The sequence below is a fragment of the Eumetopias jubatus genome, unplaced genomic scaffold (genome assembly GCF_037043125.1).
Source record: "Eumetopias jubatus isolate StellerSeaLion01/CBP00866 unplaced genomic scaffold, mEumJub1_p1.0 scaffold_10, whole genome shotgun sequence".
Lineage (NCBI taxonomy): Eukaryota > Metazoa > Chordata > Mammalia > Carnivora > Otariidae > Eumetopias > Eumetopias jubatus.
Window position 1 is genome coordinate 10,309,575 of NW_028274816.1, and position 19,101 is coordinate 10,328,675.

Below are 19,101 nucleotides of genomic sequence, written 5' to 3' on the forward strand. Positions count from 1 at the left end.
ATGCCTTTGAACATGCCTTGAGGGCATGAGCCACATATTCTCCATTATTTGAAGAACCTATTCTGCCAAGGACTGCAGCTGCTTGTTTTTGCAGAAAAGGAAAATGAGTTCTTTGCCCTGTGTTTATAACTTCAATTTCTTTTTTTTTTCCCGCCGTTACTATTCCCTTTTGTGGGCTGTTGATTCGATCATTTTGATTACCTTTCTTTCCCTTTGTTAAGTTCAGGGCACTTATAACAAAAGTCAGTATCTTTGACTTCTTGGTTGATTAGTTATTCATCCAAAAACTACTTACTACTTTTCTTTTACATTTAAGACTTGGTTCTAGATACTGCAGTATCTGTAGAAAAAATATATGTAATAAAATGGTGTGTGTGTGTGTATACATGTATATATACATACATGTACATACATGGTTTTAGCCTCAGGGAGCCTATGGTTTAGTGATATAAGGCCCACATCATAAAAGAAAATCAGCAAGGAGAGTGGCCCAAGTGAGGCTAAGCCCAGAGCCCAGGGAGCAGGCCCCTATAGTGATTCTTAAGTTGAATATGGGCTGAGCTGTGGGGGCAACAGGTGAATGTATGGAAAAGGGACAAGTGTGAACATCCCCAGGAAGCATTGTATGGTAAACTTGGATTTTGCTTACAATCTTGAATGCTGGTTCTGTCTCTGCAGTGCTCTACTGGAACCTTGGATTATATCTTAGAGCGCTGCCAGCTGGCTTTGCAGAATGTCCGTAATGAGGTGGACAATGGTGATGTTTCTTTGAAATCCTTCGAGCCTGCGGTTCTGAAACAAGGAGAAGAAATCCACAACGAGGTGAGACTTTTCAAGAACTGGGAGGCTACTTGCGAGCTAACAAGTTGATCTGCCGTAGTTTCATATGGGTATGAGCCCTGAAATTCCTCAGTGAGAGACAAAGAACAGTTTAATTACCTACAACGACAGCAGTAACCAGAGTATCCGCATTTTTGTGCCAGTTCTGTAAGCCTCTCTCTCCGCAGGACAATGCAAAGTGGGCCCATAATGTGGGCGCATGCAGGGCTTGTGTTACAGGAGAGGAACTTGAGCCAAGGGAAGCTGAATCTTTTATAGTAGGTAGTGAGCATGCCTGACCTTTGCTCCAAACCAGAGACCGTCTTTATCCTCCAAGGCTGTTAGCATCCCTGCCCTTTGTTCTGGAGGAGAAACTATATCTTACAAGGTTGTTTCCGCTACCAAACATTCTTGCACTAGGAGGCTGAGGTGGAGGGAAGTTAGTGCCTTGCTCACAAGACATGCAGAAGCATAAGACTCATGAAGAGTAGTCTTCCCTCAAAGACCAGGGGGATCATGGGTGGGCCCTAAGAGCAAGTGTCAGTGCCTTGCTTGTTATTTACAAAATGAGGTGCAGTTCTGCAGTCAGACCAGCAGGATCCCGCCATCCAGGGTTTCACAAACTTTCCTGCTCTCAGTAACACCCTTTCCACTGTTTCTTTATCTTTGGACCATCCATGTTGTGGTCTACTTAAGACTTCTAAAAATTCCGCTCATTTGTTTAAAAAGATTTATTTATTTATTATTTTAGAGAGAGAGAAAGAGCGGGGAGAGGGAGAGAGAGAGAATCCCAAGTGGACTTCCCGCTGAGCACAGAGCCCGACTTGGGGCTCGATCCCATGACCCCGAGATCATGACCTGAGCCAAAATCAAGAGTCAGATGCTGAACTGACTGAGCCACCCAGGTGCCCCATAACTCAGCTCATTTTTTATGTAAATACATTTCTTTGAAAAGGAGGCTTTGTATTACCACTTAAAGTAGAAGCCAGTATCACTAGGCAAAAGAAAAAGGAACCAGAGAAATCTCGCCGGTGAAAACAGAGCAGTGTTACCACCTTCCAGCAGGTGCTTTTGCTGGGAGGAGGCTCTGAGCCTCAAGTCTCCATTATCTCTGGGAGAAGGGAGATTTGCATACAACTGCATGCATTTTCTAACAGTCATTGAATGTTATACTTCAAATGGGTGAATTTTGTCATGGGTAAATTATACCTTAAAACAAAAAACATTAAAAGGAGAAAAGGAGATTCCCAAGGGCTAGAGAACTGTTGAAGGTTATCACCAACCTGTGACTTTCTCTTTGCTAGAATTGGAAGGATTGATGGAGAATTCAGGATATGAAAACGTTCTCTTTCGTCCTTTCAACAAGTAATGACTGATCTTGTGTCTGGTATCTTCTGTGTACTTTAAGATATACTGGGAAGTAAAACAGTCGTTCTAGTGTAGGGAGATGACAAGTAATAAACTTAAGGCATCTGTTCATCTGGTAGTATGTTAGACTGAGAGAGCTAGAAAACATTCCCACTGAGAAGATGTGCCACGGGCAGGGGCTTAAAGGACTTGAGGAGTGAGCCATGTAGGTATCTGGGGAATAGCATTTGGGCAGAGGGAGAAGCCACCGCAAAATCTGTCATGTGGGAGAATGCCTGGTGTTTCCAGACTAGGTAAGGGACAGTCTACCATTGTGACTTGAAGGGCAGGAGTGGGGCTGTGAGTTAGGGGACATGAGGTCACAGAGGTGGTATTAGGGGACTGGAAGGCAGCAGGTCGTATCAGTCCTTGGAGGTCCCTATAAGGACAACCACTTTCCCGTTTACTCAGAGGGAAATGGGGAGCAACTGAGGGGTTTGGAGCAGAGGAGAAACAGTGTCTGCTTCCACAATATCATCTAATGTCTTTAAAGAGATATTTAGGATCTTATGAACTGCTCCACACTTTGTGAAACATTGCCATAATCTCTAGAACCAAAGGCAAAGAAATTCTTCCTTATGAGCAACACTTCTGATGCTCATAAGCTGCACTCAGGACTGACTTTCTTTCCTTCATTGTGCCTGATAAGTGTCCCATTTTCTCTCCTCTTTGTCCTTGCTAGAGACATTGTTGATAGCTAGAACTTGGAGAGACATAAGCATTTATGGGCCTGGTGACCTCACTGAAATTAGACTTGGTAGCAAAGTTATGTCTTTCTCCGTATTTGTAGTAAAGAAATTCTAATCTGGAAATCTAAGTCTTTTCCTTCTCTACAAACTTTGCAATGTTAAGATTCAGGCTAGCAGAATGGGTGTTCTCTTTAATACTTACCTGGCCTATTTTTGCCCCCTGTCCTTCTGGTCTTCTTCTCTGACTGAGATTTTTTTTTTTTTTTAAAGATTTTATTTATTTATTTGACAGAGAGAGACACAGCGAGAGAGGGAACACAAGCAGGGGGAGCGGGAGAGGGAGAAGCGGGCTTCCTGCCGAGCAGGGAGCCCAATGCAGGGCTCGATCCCAGGACCCTGGGATCATGACCTGAGCCGAAGGCAGACGCTTAACGACTCAGCCACCCAGGCGCCCCGAGATGTTTTGCTCTCGTCAACCGGTGGGGCGGTCTGTAACAATCACCCTGTTTATCTAACAGTAGAATATTGTCATCTGAACCCATTAGTCTCAAAAAGTAACTGGCTGCTTTGGTCATTGTATATGTTAGCAAAGTGGGATAGAGCTATATCAGAAGCCTTAGCCCCTTGAGACTGGTCTAGGGTTGAAGGGAGAGAGAGATCTTGAATCTGAATAGCGTGCGTGCTCATCTTGTCCACCCCCCCAGCCTTTGATTCTTCAAGGCCATCCCCTTAAAGAATGAATTCTGTATGTCAAGGCCTATCGGCACATACTACTCTTCGGCCATACATGCTGGCCTGGGACGGAGCACTGGTATGCTGCCTTTCCACTGGGTTCCGTTGTTAAGCAATAGCACACATGTCCATAATAGTTCCCTCGGGTTCTTTATTGTTTGCTTTCCTCTTTCTTAAAAGCCATGTGCCTTCGCTGCACCAATTATAGGACGAAGCCCTTGGTTTTATGTGCTGCAGGCTTTCAGGCTATGTGGGTGTAGAAGTGGCTTGTTTTCCTTAGATGCTTTCTAACTAAGCGATTTGGGAACTTTGGGGAGTAGAACTGAACACCTTAAGCTATTTTTTCCTAATTTAAGATGCTTAGCAAAGATTTTTTTTTTTCCAGTCGGAAGCAGAATCTTGCTGCATGTTTTTAAATATTCTGTTTTCCTTCTTAAAAACAGTTTGGGTCTGGTCAAACCTGCATCTTCTTTAAAGTTACTTTGAAAGGGCCTTTGAAGTGTGGCTCTTTGTACACTGGACATTAGCATCTCTCCCTGCTCTCACATCTTTCTCAGTGAGATAACTTATTTCACTTATTACAGTGAGACATTAACCCCAGTGGGCCTGCTCACGCATCTCATGAGGGAACTGCGTGAGCTGAGCTGGGGCCAAACCAAGAGCCCACTAACTTGGCAGAAGAAAAGTAGGTGACAGTTGCTTTACCCGTAAGAGAATGGAAATAATTTACAATATATGGTGATGCAGTAGCTCATAAATGTGATTTTGAACTTTACTGTTGAATGCCTAAGGTTTCAGGTAGGCAGGTTTCTTCCCCTTCAGACTTTTCTTAAACATCTTTTAGAAGAAAAGTGTTTCTTGGCAGATCTTTTAGATTGTTCCAGGTACAGGTTAGTTATGAGGCTTTGAAGAGATGGTTTTCCGAGTCAGTTATGAAGCTGACACTGTTGTGGACATATTTGCATATTTCTCTGATCATTCAGTCGGCTCTTCAAGAACCTGCAAGGCCTCCAGGTTGTCAGTAGGCTTTGGGTAAATACCTGGGGGCATTACTTACCTTTGTGTTGCATTGGACCAAAGGTTGTATCATAGTGAATTTCCTTTAAGGGCATGTCCAAAATCTGGGAGTTTGGTTCATAAGCATTGTGAAGTCCGAGAGAACCTCCAGAGAGTTCCTGTGTGTTGTCTCCCTGAGGCTCACATCTTTGGGGATCTGCGTCACCCATGGCGTGTCCTTGGCCTCACGTCAGCCGCAGCCCTCCTGATGGCTTGTCTCTTATTTCTGCTCTGATAGTTATGAGCTCCCCGGGGGCACCATACCCTGGAAAAGGGATGGAGACCCTACTCCTAGCATGCTTAGAACTTTATTGGTCAGTTGCTATGGTTGGCCTTTGATTTATTTACTACTTATTTTATTTTTTATTTTTTAGCCCTGAAGAAATTCAGGCTTCCCTTCTATTCTGAATCCTGATCCTTCAGCTTTTATGCAGCATCCACCCAGCAACTTTTCCTTTCTGATCCCCACAGTTTAGGGACGAAAAAAAATTAAAATAGTGCCTTCTGAGTTTTAAGTTCCTGAAATCTAGACCCTAATAGGTGAATGAGCTAATTACATAGGATAATCGATTTTCTTTCGTGGGATACCACAGTGTCCTCAACAATGGAAATAACTGGCCTCAAGATAGGAAAACCTTTTAAAATCTTTTCAGCTCTCCCTGACATAGGGCGTGATGCCATGCTGATAGGCTGTTCCTGGTAGCGTGAACACATTTCATGCAAAATCTCTTAAAAGTAAGTCATCTTGTAATAAATAATGTTGTTAAACCTGTATCTTCAGAGTTGAACTACACTTGTATTCGCTCTCCCTTCAGAGCAGTCAAGTTTACAACTGTCTCTTAATACCACTGATAAGGTTCAGCAACTATTGTCTTAATATTGTCTACATTCTTTTTTTTTTTTTTGTTTAAACAGCTTTAACTGAGATCAGTCCTACATATCAAACAAACATTTGGTTAATGTAAACTAAAATCCTTTCATATGACTGGGTGTTCTCAGGTTAGTTATTTGAGCCATTTTCACCATTGTTAAATCTTCACAAGTTGCTTTTGTTTGCCTCATGAAAGTTCAATATGGATAAACACAAAAATTCTTTGTGGTAACAGGTAAAGATTATAATAGTTTGTCTGTGTAGGGAACACGATTACCTGAGCAAAGTCAGATGACCCAACATTAAGCTGTGAAAGCTCTACACTTCTTTAGAGGGCAGAGGTAAAAAGAGTTTGGGGGATGAATAGACTTGTACTTTGACAATAAAATTTGATTCTTTTCAAGTTGAAGATGAGTTTTTGAATATATGGGAAGTGGATAGAAAACAGTTTCTTACCCTTCCAAAACTTTACTCAGCCTCTCATCTACATATATTGGGATTGTTTCAGTTGCAAGGGACAGAAAACTCAGCCTGAATTGGCTTAAGTAGAAAAGGCTTCAGGAACAGCTTGATCAAGGGCCAGGTGGTATCACCATGTGGTTTTTATCATTTTATCTTGCAGTCGCTTCCTACTTTGTCGTCTCCATTTTCCCCATTTGTGGCAAAATGGTTGTGGAATGCTCTTCCTGAATCTTCTCAGTCTTCAGACTTGCTGTGATTGAACATACGGTGATTGCCCCCATACCCGATTCTGTGACTAGAGAAATGTGGTGGGCTGATTGGCTGACACTTGGGTGGCACACTCCACCCCTGGTATTGGGGCTGGAGCTCTCCCCAGACCACATGGACTGGGACTGGGGAGGGGGGCTCAGTTACCAAATGAATAGCGGGGTTTTGCTAGAACAGAAGGAGGAATGCTAAGGCGGCAAATAATAACCATAATAATAACCATAGTAAGTTCATAGGAAGGAAAAGCAATTATTAATGTCTTTGCTGCTCTTTCTACCTGTTATCATGTGCCCTGAGTTGAAAAGTAACAATTTGAATGCCTGTAACTTTAATACACACCCCTACAATTAACTTTGTATTATTTCGTTATAAGGGCTAGGATTCTCACCAGCCCCTCCTGGCCCATAGTAAATTCTTTATTGGTTTTAAATTTAAGGAACTTGAAATTGGTATCTCTTAATATGTGTCTGTGTTTTGCTCTAAGTACTAGTCTTTAATAAAGATGTTTAAAAGAAACTGATTTTGATCATATCTTCCCTACAGAGTGCAGGCTGCTGTATACTTTAGGATCTCAGTATTTGTGTTTTGTTTTGCTTTTTTTGGTAAAATTTATTTTTATTAATTAAGTTTTTTTTCAGGATTTGTTGATGAACATAGAGTTTCCTCACGTATGACTAATAAACGTGATGGAAAACCCTTCCCCACCCTAAGCTAGGTTTTCTCGCTAAGAAGACCTGTTTTAAGACTGCTCTTTTCTTGGCTTTGCAGAGATGCTCTGGAGACTCCAAGTTCTATTGAAAACTGGTTAGGCTGAGCTTTTCTCACCTTTTCTCACCCTGTGGCAATTAAGTGACTGGAGGAGAATCGAGTGACGACCTTATTGTCCTTGACTGTCCCTCACGAGGGCATTATAACAACTGCCTTCTCCTTATGGTCCCCAGGTCGAGTTCGAGTGGCTGCGACAGTATTGGTTTCAAGGCAATCGATACAGAAAGTGCACTGATTGGTGGTGTCAACCCATGACTCAACTGGAAGGACTGTGGAAGAAGATGGAAGGCGTGGTAAGTACATGAGGTCCGGGACCATATTTTCTGGGATGCTCTGCTCTGTGACTCCTCTGCTGCCTAATTTGCATAGGGAAATACATAATTCATTATTCTAAACTATTAAGTCAGGTAACTCTTGGTAAGGAACAGCCCCAATTTTGTCTGTACAAGCTCAGTTTAGTTCAGTGAGTGTTTTATCGAGTATTTCCAACATACAAGGCACCATGTTGGACACATGCTAGGAAGTGACGTGGAGGGAACAGCAGTGCAGCAAGAAGATTTAAAATTCATTTGCCCTTTCAGACTCACCAGGCACCGTTCTAAGGGTTTTCCCCGGATTAACTTCTGAAATTCATACAACAGCCCTATGAAGTGTAGAAACTCTTATGAATCTTAATTTATAGATGTGAAAACTGAGACATTGAGAAATTAAGTGCCTTGCCCCCAAGGTCAGAGAGCAAGTGGCTGAGCAAGATGGGGACCCAGGCTGTCTGGTCGTGTGGCTTGTGCTCTTAACCACGACGTTCAGTTTAACAAGGAGAGAGACATGAATGTAGCCAGGTGTTACATTAGCTAAAATGAAAGCCTGTAATAGAGATTAAAAAAAAAAAAAAAAAATCACGGTCCAGAGGAGGGAGTATTAACTTCAGAGCACTGGACCCGGACTGTTGTGAAACAGCAGATGTGGCTTTTGGGGACTTTGAATGGGGAGGAGTAGGGTCAGATAGGGCATTTGGAGAGGAACATCAGGCTCCAGGAAGTGTACTAACAGGATGGCAGGTGGGGAAGGACAGCGTGCCCTGGAGCAAGGAGTCAGGGGATGTAGTCGGAAGTGTGGCTGGAGGGAGAGTTGAGGCCACTTGCAAGTTTTGAATTGTCTTAATTTAAATACTAGTAATAATAGCAGACTCTTATGTGATACTTATGAATTACGAGGCACTATTCCGAATGTTTTATATATAACTTATTTAACTTTTATGACAACCCCATGAAGTAGGTATGATGGTTCTCTATTTCATAAATCAGGAGACTGAACCACAAAAGGTCTTCCTCAAGATCATACAGCCCTTGAAGTGGGGGACCTGGGATTTGAACTCAGGAAGGCTGGCTCTAGGGTCATGCCCTTCACTGCCTCACTGTCCTGCCTCCAAACCATTGACTTGGGAACGTAGTGGAAAAGTGATAAAAGCCTGCCCAACTCTAGAGGTAGTACCACTGCCCAGACTTGGAAATGTACTGGAAACAGTGAACTGGTCTGCAAAAATGTGTAGCTGGTGCTCACCCCTATTTTATAATAATGAAAATATCAAGTCACAACCCTGAAGGGGTCTTAGTTTGAAAGTCTACATCAGAATCCGGAAGTCCTTGCTTTCCAGACATCTCCTCAGATCTTTAAATCATGCCTTTTCATGGATATATGTCTGAGGAAGGAATGTTATAATCCTCCTTTTATTGTACTAACAGTATCACAAAAATGGGTTCCTCCAAAGACCTGAGTCTCAGTGTAAAACTGAGCATTGTAAAACTGAGTTGGAGGTAATGAAAAGTCCATGCCTTAATCTCCTTAGTTCTGTTCCTAAAATTAGGCTGTGTGGTGTATGCTCCATTTTTATGGGATGTATATATAAAGGCAGCTTCAGTTTCAGGGAATTTTTTACTGTGTTATTCTGGTTTTGTCCATTTACATATGAGTTAGAAGAACCTCTTTATTTGCCAGACTTTGACTCTTAAGACATCAGGTTGACTTTGGGATTGTAATTTGACAACTCCGCAGATTAGAAAATTTGAATTGGCAAATAAATAAGAAAGGAACTCATTGATTTTGTTCAAAAAAAATTCTTTGCATTGCTTTTGTTCAAGGTTTTGTTTTGTTTTTTCTTCTTCTGAAGAGTAGTGTTTGGTGTTGGGAACTTACTGATTACATTCATTATGAATTCATGTAAAAGCTTTAGTTATAATTTTCTTTTTTTTAATCGGGACATGGCACATTAGTTAGTTGGAATATCTTCTGTTTACTTTATGACTCTTGTGCAAAAAATACCAAGAAGAACAATCTTGGGAGGGCTCCAGAGCGAGTTTCCTTGCAGTTGGTGTGGCATTACTGAGTGTTCTGAGTGAAATCAATGGCCCCAGTGTCTCTCCTCAGCCAGCCTCAGGGTGATCATTATCAGCTGAGTGAAGGTTTGGGCCAAGATAAAAGGGATGATGCTTCCAAATTAAATTTAAGCATGGCTTCAAGCCTCTTTAAATGACCTTTAACAAATTCATAATAGTTTATTTTTGCTATTGGAAGAGACAGAAGATAATGATCATTTGGGAAAGTAAAGTCTATGGTTCTGTGGCTCTGTTAGTGCAGTGCCGTCTGGTATTTGTGTACTGGGGGGGCGGTGCTGGTACTGGGCGCCTAGAATTCCTGCTTTGTACCAGCCCACCTTCCATGTTCTCAGTTGCAAGCAGTAGGGGGCAATGTTGAGCTACCAGTTTGAGGCTTCAAGATGCTGGCCTTTGAGGAAAATGCGTACAAACGTACCATTAACTGTCAAGAATTATCCCTGTTGCTTCAAGTTAGCTGTAATCTCCAAGATTCCATAACACAGGAAATCAGTTGTGGGTTAACAAATTCAACAGCAATTTAACATAAAAAGTGCAGTGTTTGGTGCACATTTGGATTCTGTAGAATTAGACTAATCTGAACAGCATTTCTGAACATACTTTGCTTCCAGGGAATATATTACTCAAAAGTATTATCCTTTTAGACAAATGATTCTTCTTTATCTCTGTGCTTTTTTTTTTTAATTGTAAAATCATGTGTGTGTTGTGGAAAGACTTCTGTAATTAACGTATTTCGTCCGTTCTGCACCATAGTATCGATCTCTTTTGGTGAAAACAAAACAAAACAAAACAAAACAAAAAAACCTCAGGCAGTATGTACATTACTTTTCACCTTTTGCTTATGAGTAAAGCAACCTCTGACGGCCCTTGTATCAGGGAAGAGACTGGTGGTGTGATTTCTCTCTGTCTCGGTGTTCCTTTTTTTTTTTTTCCACCACTTTGTGGTTGGAAGGTGTAGTCTCGGGTTGGATACAGAAGAATGGAAAATGAGCTTTGCAATCGCATTTCTTCCCTTAATGGTAATTGCTTCTTCACATGTCATAACCAGTCACATATTTCAGAACGTTTAGTCCACTGCGTCTAAAACTCCCCTAGCCTCTGCTTCCCATTCTCTGTTCCAGCAAGCACTGTTTTTAACACATTGTTTATTCTCGCCACTTCTCCCCGCCCCCCCCCAGGATAGTTTTACTTTGTGCTTGCTCTTGTGATGTAAATGTTAAACCTTATATTTGAATGACATTCTGATAAAATATCACATTTTCCCTGAATATTACCTCATGAATTTATGAGCCATTAAGCCCAAAGCAGCACAACCCTTTCGTATAACCTAAGAATTTAGGCTTACCTTTTCTTCTCATCTTTGCTCCCTGTTCAGGATGGTATTATTATAACCCTGGAACGCTATTCAGATATTTGTATTTTATTTTATTTTCTTAAACCAACCCACCACCTCACAACCAAGATTAGTGTGTTATGAGGTGACTCTTCAGGATAAGAGAGAGTTACCATTTGAAAGAAACTGTACAAGCTTTGCTTTCTGGGCGAAGAGAAATATGAAAAGCCAAAGTCTCCTGTGAGGTGAGGAAGTCTTGCTGTAGCCAGAGATTCAATGGATAGGCCATTTGTCTCTCAGGGTCTGGTATCGCACTTTGCAAAACTGACATTTATTTTACCTATAAAAACGTTTTAACACCATCAAATTCACAATGATATGAGAAAGAATGCTAGGTGTGATGTCCTCTAAATTGATGACATTTATTCATTTCCCTTTGACCTTAAAAAACAAAAGGTCAATTTAGTATAATCCAATGGAAATATTCTAGAATAATTTCCAGAGTAAACATTTTCAGAAGTACTGATGATTGATATACTAGAGAGAAATTTCTTCTTCTTCTTTTTTTTTTTTAGTGCTTCTTTCTTTTAGAAGAAAAGAGTAGAATCCTGATCATTTTGAATGTTTTGAATTGCATTTCCTGTCTTGAGAGTTCTTCGTGCTGGGATAGCAGTGCGTTTAATATGGCAGTTGGCCTTCATAACCTTTATTGACTTTGGTGGGAAGGAGCCAAGACAGGATCATTTTAATGTATCCGTTTTGAAACCATGTAAAACACAATATATAATTATGTTAGGTAAGCGATAGGCTGCATTAAATTCTACCCATTTATGTTAAAATTTGGCACAGGAGAGCAGAGAGACCTGGAAAACGAGTAGGTGTTTTATTTAATTCTGTTACCAGTTTCTTGTTGTTAAAAGTTTTAAGAGAGAAAGGTACTTATGAATGTAAAGGTTGTCCTTTACAAGTTCGTTATAATAGTTTAATTTCGAGATGAGTCATGCGTTTTTCCTTGTCATTTTGGCCTGTGTAAATCATCTGGGAGAGCTCATGCCAGGAGCCTGTCCACGGCTGTCTGGTGGAGCCTTTCCTAGTATAGGTTACACAGTCCTGGGCAGTGACTGAGCCGAGGAGCAGTTTGTTTGTTTTTGGAGAGATTAATGAAGCTATCATCACAATGCTTTAGATTAAATTCTTTGTAGCTGAACAGAGGAACAAGGCTGCTTTTTCATACACTGAAATATATACTCGGTATCCCATTATTGGTTATTCTATTACAGTTCAATTAGCTAAGTTCATTTTAAGCTTTCTTATAAGATTAAAGATTTTGGAGGGTATGAGAAAGAAAGGGATATACTTATTAATTTTCTGCCCATGTTAATAGTGAAGTTGCCAACTCATATTTATATACGTCTGTGTAAATATATGTGGGTGTATATATAAATATCTCCCCTTTTAGTGTGAATGTATATACTGAATTATATTTGCAAACATAATCCTTGCTTTCATTTTTCAGAAGTAGCATCACTGATAAAGGAGCAGAATATATTATAGTAATTTAGGATCTGGTGTGAGATGTCTGGGTGGTTTTAAATTAAAATTTAAGTTCCCTTCTCCCGTTTTTGATTGGTGCAGTGCTGAGTGGCTCAGGATAAGCACAGATTGGAGGCAGGTAAACAGTCACAAGTATCCAATAATTCAAATTATTTACACAGACACTGAGTTTGGGGACCTCTATATTTAACTTTGGAAATTTGGAGGAAAAAAAAGAAAAAAAAGTCATTTTTCAGCTACAGTGGCTAAAAATCCTGGGCTCACCTTTTTTGTTATCTTAAACGTGTTCACTGAAGGTTGGTGCTTTCCACTCTCCTCCCTCCCCAGCCACCCACCGCCGTTCCCCACAGCCACATTGTTCTATTAAGAGTAAAATATCTGAGAGGAAATTGTACGTGTAATTTAGCAATGAATTTCTAACAGGTTTTGATTCCTTTTTTGATTGCCTTCTGGATTTCTCTCCGAGTTTTCCAGTTTTTCCCTTAGTTGCTGCAGACTTAGTAATGAATTAAAAAAAAAAAAAGCATTGTGTATCCTGTCTTTTTGGGGAAAAAAATTTACAATTCCAAGAGAATTCAGGCTTAAGCTTGAGAAACAGAATGTGCATCGAAAGCACAAAGGACTATGTTTATGATTCTCTTTGAAGTGTTTTTGCAACTGGATAAGGAAAATTTTAGAAACCGTCTGATAGTGTTCAGGGTAAATACTTAAACCCCTTTAGAGAATTTCCCACACAGATACTGTGCAGCAGAAAAAAGGGATACTTATGTTTCTTAAAGCTGCTACAGCCTACAGCTTTGTACTTAAAGACAGAGGTGTTGAATAGAATTCTACTGAGGATACATCCAGTGACAATATCTCCAGGAATATCAGAGCAAACCAGTGGGTAGGACTTTCTGTTTTTAACCCTTACATGTGCTGTATGGGAGTTCAGTTTTATTGGTACCAAGCACTAGGATGTGCCTTTTACATCCCAGGAATGTTAAGAGGATCGTTCAGGTGCCTCTGCTCTGCACACAAGAGGAACAAGGCTAAAGAATCCGAGAACAGCGAGACAGAGTGACGGAAACTGGGAAACTCCCAAGTATGAGCCTTGCCATCTCTCTTAACTCTTGTTAGCACACGCAGAGAAAACCTGGAATAAACAGCCACAGTTTCTCTTTTAGCCTCGATTCCATAGGCTTTAGCTACATTTTACTAGCCTTTGTTAAATACACACACACACACACACATGCACACACTCACACACAGGCACATGTGCACGTTTCACACATGTTCTGTTTTCTTTTCAAATAGACAAATTTGGTTGTTTTAAGTAATTGTAACCACGCCAGATTTCAGATTGATGCAGAGGTGTGAAGATCCTGCTTCTTTCCCCTGGGGGTGCTCTTGCAGCCTTGGCTGCTGGCATTTCTTTTGGATTCCTTTGACTAGCCAACCATCATAGCATTTCAGATATGAATCAGAACCCCAGGTGCCAGATTGGGGTGTCAGTAATTTCCATTCTTTCCTGGAAAAGTTACAGCCCCAAACAATTCTATACCTTATTTCTTCTAGTTCTTTTGGAGGGTGGCTGAGGTGGGGAGTGGGGCATTAAATTCAGCTCTAGTCTGTCGTTTATCTTCTTAGAAAGACCTTTGAAATATTCTAGAAGAGTCTCTGTTTAGAAGAATGAAGTTATGTTTAAAAAAATCGTCAGGCCTACAGTTTTGAAAGAAAAACAAGATCTCCAAAGGATGTGTGCTAGTTGTTGGGAACGTTATCAAGATTATAGGATCTTTTTTCCCCCAAGTTGGTTAATGAATGGTCCCTAAAACTGTTACCTTCTGAAGAAAATTGTTACGATGATCAAATGAAAAAGTACATAACATATAAAATACTGTACACATGCAGGCACTAGCACTGGTGATTTTAATTTATTTAATTTATTTAACTTTTTAAAAGATTTTTATTTATTTATTTGACAGAGAGACACACAGCGAGAGAGGGAACACAAGCAGGGGGAGTGGGAGAGGGAGAAGCAGGCTTCCCACTGAGCAGGGACCCCGATGCTGGGCTTGATGCCAGGACCCTGGGATTGTGACCTGAGTTGAAGGCAGATGCCCAACGACTGAGCCACTCAGGTGCCCCGATTTTATTTTATTTTTTTAAGGATCTTATTTATTTGAGAGAGAGAGAGAGAGCACGAGCAGGGGATGGGGCAGAGAGAGCAGGAGAAACAAACTCCCCGCCGACCGTGGAGCCCAACGTGGGGCTCCATCCCAGGATCCTAAGATCATGACCTGAGCCAAAGGCAGACACTTAACCTGTTGACACCCAGGCGCCCCACCACCAGTGATTTTAAAAGGAAGTGTAGACAGTCCTCAGTTTAGGAGCCCTTACTTAGAGGTCATTTGACTGAGTCCCCCTTAGTGATGGCGTCCCTCCCCTTTTCTCATCTCCCTTTCTCCAGAACTGGGGTCAGTCCTGGAGCCAGAGGGACTCAATGAATTGGAGCCCAGTGCTACTCTGGTAATGTTTCTACCCCACGGTGGGCTAAATACTTTGGGAAGCTGGGCTGGGAATCTCTCCATATTTTGCAAAAATGTCTCTGTGGAGAAATGTGCTCCCAGTGCCAAAATCTGACTTACCAGAGAGCTCTGGGAACACATTAAGTTGGCTCTTCTGTGCATTAAGGGTAACAACCATGATCTGCTCTCTTTTCATTGACATCTGCAAAAGAATGACCTTTTTTTAAACTAAGGGAAACTTGATATGTTGCCTTTTCAGTATTCCTGAAAGTATCTCTGTGATCATTTGTAGATGATGTTTTTAACACCATCTTTTCCCCTAACACGTAAATTATGATTGACTTTTTTTGTACTTCTTCTACTTGACCTCAGCCCATCTGGAACCACCTGTGACGATCTCATTTGTAAATTTTTCCTTGATATGTATAAAAATCTCAGATAACCTCCAACCTGTTTTTGATTGACTGACAGAATTAGCCTTCAAATAAAAATCTGGAGTACTATGGCAATACTCAAAATTAATTTCTACTGTTTCAGACATATCTGCTTTGGTCATGAAGACTTGGAACAGGTGGTAGCTTGATAATGTATATCCCTTTCCTTAAATATTATTAATTTAAATGAGCAATTATGAAATACCCAGAATAATGCATCAGATCTTTAACAGATGTTGGGGGATCAAGAGGGCTTGTATTTTATTTAGCATCATATACCTTTCATGCAGTTAATAGTGAATGTTTTAATGGATGGAAGTGGTAGGATATTCCAGTGCCTGTAATAAATTCTCTGTTATCTGGGTACTGGGGTCTGATGTCTCGGAGACCTGAATAGTGGTTGGGCAAGATGGGCCATGTTTAGCTATTTAGTCGTAATATCTCAAATTTAACATATCTCAAACCAAACTCTTGATTCCTATAATCTCCAGGATCACACAATTCAGTAATTTGCACTGTCCAGTTACTCAACCTGTAACCTTAGAGTTCTCTTGATTTATCTCTTGATTTATCAGTGAATCCTGTTAACTCTGTTTTTAAAATATTCATGATCTGGCCACCCTTCACCACCCCCTGTGCTACCACTTTGGTAAGAACCACCATCATTTGTTCATATAGCCTCCCTGCTTCTACCACCCTGCGTCCATCCCTGTGATAGTGTTCCTTTATTTTTTAAAAAGATTTTATTCATTTGTCAGAGAGAGAGAGAGTGCGTGCACAGCGGGGGGAGCGACAGGCAAAGGGAGAAGCAGACTCTCCCCTGAGCAGGGAGCCCAGTGTGGGACTCAATCCCAGGACCCTGGGATCAGGACTTGAGCCCAAGGCAGATGCTTAACCGACAGAGCCACCCAGGCGTCCCTAGAGAGTGTTCCTTTAAAATATAAGTCTGGTATTTCACTCCCCAGCCCAAACTTATCATCACATGCAGACATCCCACTTCCTCTCAACGAACCTAGAGCACTACAGGGTCTGCTCCCCCCCGAACATTATTTCTCCTCCCTTCCAGCCCCCCACTCACCCTCCTACTGTCCTTAGAACATGCCCCAGCCTCCTCCTGCATCATGGCCTTTGCATTTGTTGTTGCCGCCATCTAGAATATTCTTCCCTCTGTTAATTTGCATGACTCAGTCCCTCATCTCATTCAGGTCTCTCTGCTCATGTCACTCCTTGGAGAGGGTTTCTTATGATAGAGAGTGCCTTGCCCTGTTCTACTTTGCTTCCTATTGCTCTCCACCATCTGCCATGATCCTCGTTTATTGTCTGCCTCTACATAATATAATCCCTATGAGAGCCGGACTTTGTCTCCTTCCTTGTAATTTCCCCAGCTCCTCGAACAGTAGGTACCTGACACTTGTTGAAGAAACAAATCGATGTGAGGTCAGCGTTCCGGTCCAGCCATTTCCTCCCACCCACGTTAAACAGCATGGCCTTTAATAAATTCTTTTTAACTCTGTACATTTCCCTAAAATGTCAGGTCCTGCTTAACAGGAATATTGTGGGGTTAGTTTCATTTTTAAGCAAACGTAACCCTCCCAAACAATACCCCCAAACACCTTTAACATTTAAAAAAAATAATATTGAGAGCACAAAGGATGCCTGCAAAGGTCCTGTTTTATGCCTTTGGCATTTACCCTGAGAAGATTGAGCAGTCACTGGCAAACAACTTATGCAAATATGAAAAAAATTTTTTAAATGGGAGCTGTAAGTAGCTTATTAGCAGCAGTGCTGCTAAAACTTAGAATCGTGGTGTTTCGTCTCATCTGTTGGCATTCTTTGTATTTTAGATTTTCCTGTTCTTGGAAAACTTGGTAGAGTAAAATTGTCAAAAAATTAAATGAGTTCCCCAACAAAGCTTGGACTTTTTATTACTAATTTCCGAAAGTTATATAGGGAAAGCAGTGTACACTGGACAGGTTTTGGGCACAGAACGAGGGAAATCTCTGAGGAGTAAACTGACTTCCGCTAGACAAGCTGAAAACTGATTAAAATATTTATCATCCTTTGGGTATGCAATAGCTTTTGATGATGGAAGGCATATTAATATTCATCTTTGCTGCTTGTCTACACTTCAGACAGATCCTAGGAAAGGATGTTCAGATGACCAGTTTTCCTTCCTCACCAGGAGTCCTTGAGCCCCAGTACAGCTTGGAACCAAGAAATGCCTTGTGATGTGATTGAGCTTTTCCTCTGGGGGCTGGGGCTGGGGCAATACAAACCAGGAGAGACCTCTGGGCTGGAAAGCTTTAAAGGATTACTGCTTTCTCACAGGAAGTCTTTTGTTAGAACAAAGGGAAAAGTTTGGTTGTAATTTTACAAGCAGCAGAACTGCTATGGCTGAGTTGAGTCCACGAGGCAGCCCTGGCTCCTTGGGTGAAGTGGTGGGGGATCCAGGCCTTACCAAGGGTTTCGGTGTGCATGTCACTGGAGGCTGAAGATTCCCCACTCCTTTCCCCTATGTTTGTTAAGGAAGAAGGAGAGAAATCAGTGGTGTTCGCTGCTGACCCCAAGGTCTTCTGACTGGTTGTTCTGGAATGTTCCATCTCTCTTTTGTCTTGAGACAGAGTGAATATATATGGTGTCCTCCTAGCCAGGCATAAGGAGCACAAGGTGGCCTGCTGGGGTTCTCAGGGTCTATCTCTAAAATATTTTTTTTCCTTTGCTGGGAAAAAGAATCTGGCTCAGTTAGTTTAGTTAGCTAGGCAGTGTTGTTTTCTGTCTAGATTGGAATAGTCTTGATTCCATTACAGGGAGGAGGGGGCAGCAAATAAGGGCTCTGAAAGAAACTGACCTCCTTACTGAGTGGTCTGCAAAGCCTGGAAATTGAATAGAATAGTCTCATAAAAAAGGCTCTTGTGTTAAGACGCTTAGTTTCTGTCTTTTAAATCTGAAACATTAACACCTTTTGCATTTTTTTTGTTCTTCCACACTGAGATCTTTTGATGGAATGTACCTTAAAAAAAATTGGGACCATAATGATATTTGCAACCTATTTTAATAGAGTAGCATCAAAAAAGAAATATTCATTCTTCATTCTAGTCATTTCCTCATTCATCTGCTCTACTTTGTGCAGATAAGTGTGAAGTCCTACAAAAAGCCAGGCCTTCTGTCTCCCAGGTTGATAAGGCACAAGGCAGTAAGTAATTCAGAGGAAGAAAAATCAAAGGGGAGAGTGGATTCTGACATAGGCCTTTGGGAATACAGCGGATTTTGATAGATGGTGATGGGTGGAGGATATTCAGAGATGCTAGAAGCAGAGACATCATGGTGGGAAAACACAAAATCTGCTCACAAACTTGATTAGACTGGATGGAGTGTGGTTTGTGTGGGTCCAGTAGTGAGAGATAAGATTAGGGAGATTAGCAAGGAGCCTTTTCTAATGCATTTCTTTGCAAGGTACAGTGCTTTCACCCCTTAATGACTGCCTTCCTCAAACAGTCGTGGAAAGCCAAGTGCTAATCATGGGCAGCTAAAAAGAAAATGAAATCTATCTTATGATCTTGCATTGGCAAAGGGGAAAGAAGTCAAAATTCTATTATTTGTCCAAATTTCAAGACCTATCTGCATCCCGAATACGGCAAATAAGCAATACTGTACATTTGCGGAAGGAACTATAAACGAGTTGATGTATTTTCCTGCCAAGGTCTTTTTTTTTTTTTCCTCACAAATTGAGTATCAGCCTAATAATTTTGAATTTTGGTCAGAGGCAGGTCTTCCCCTGTGTGAGCCATTTCTGATGCTCTTCCTCGTTT

At 41.2% G+C, this 19,101-nt stretch overlaps 1 protein-coding gene across 3 annotated transcripts in view; it reads left to right on the forward strand.

The window, feature by feature from the left end:
• FTO (FTO alpha-ketoglutarate dependent dioxygenase) overlaps positions 1-19,101 on the forward strand; it is a 372,292-nt gene that overhangs the window by 165,501 nt on the left and 187,690 nt on the right. For all 3 annotated transcript variants that reach the window (XM_028093842.2, XM_028093856.2, XM_028093848.2), the window contains exons 6-7: positions 679-822; positions 7,245-7,364. In XM_028093842.2, the coding sequence (XP_027949643.1) occupies positions 679-822; positions 7,245-7,364 (264 nt within the window). The remainder of the gene's footprint in view (positions 1-678; positions 823-7,244; positions 7,365-19,101) is intronic.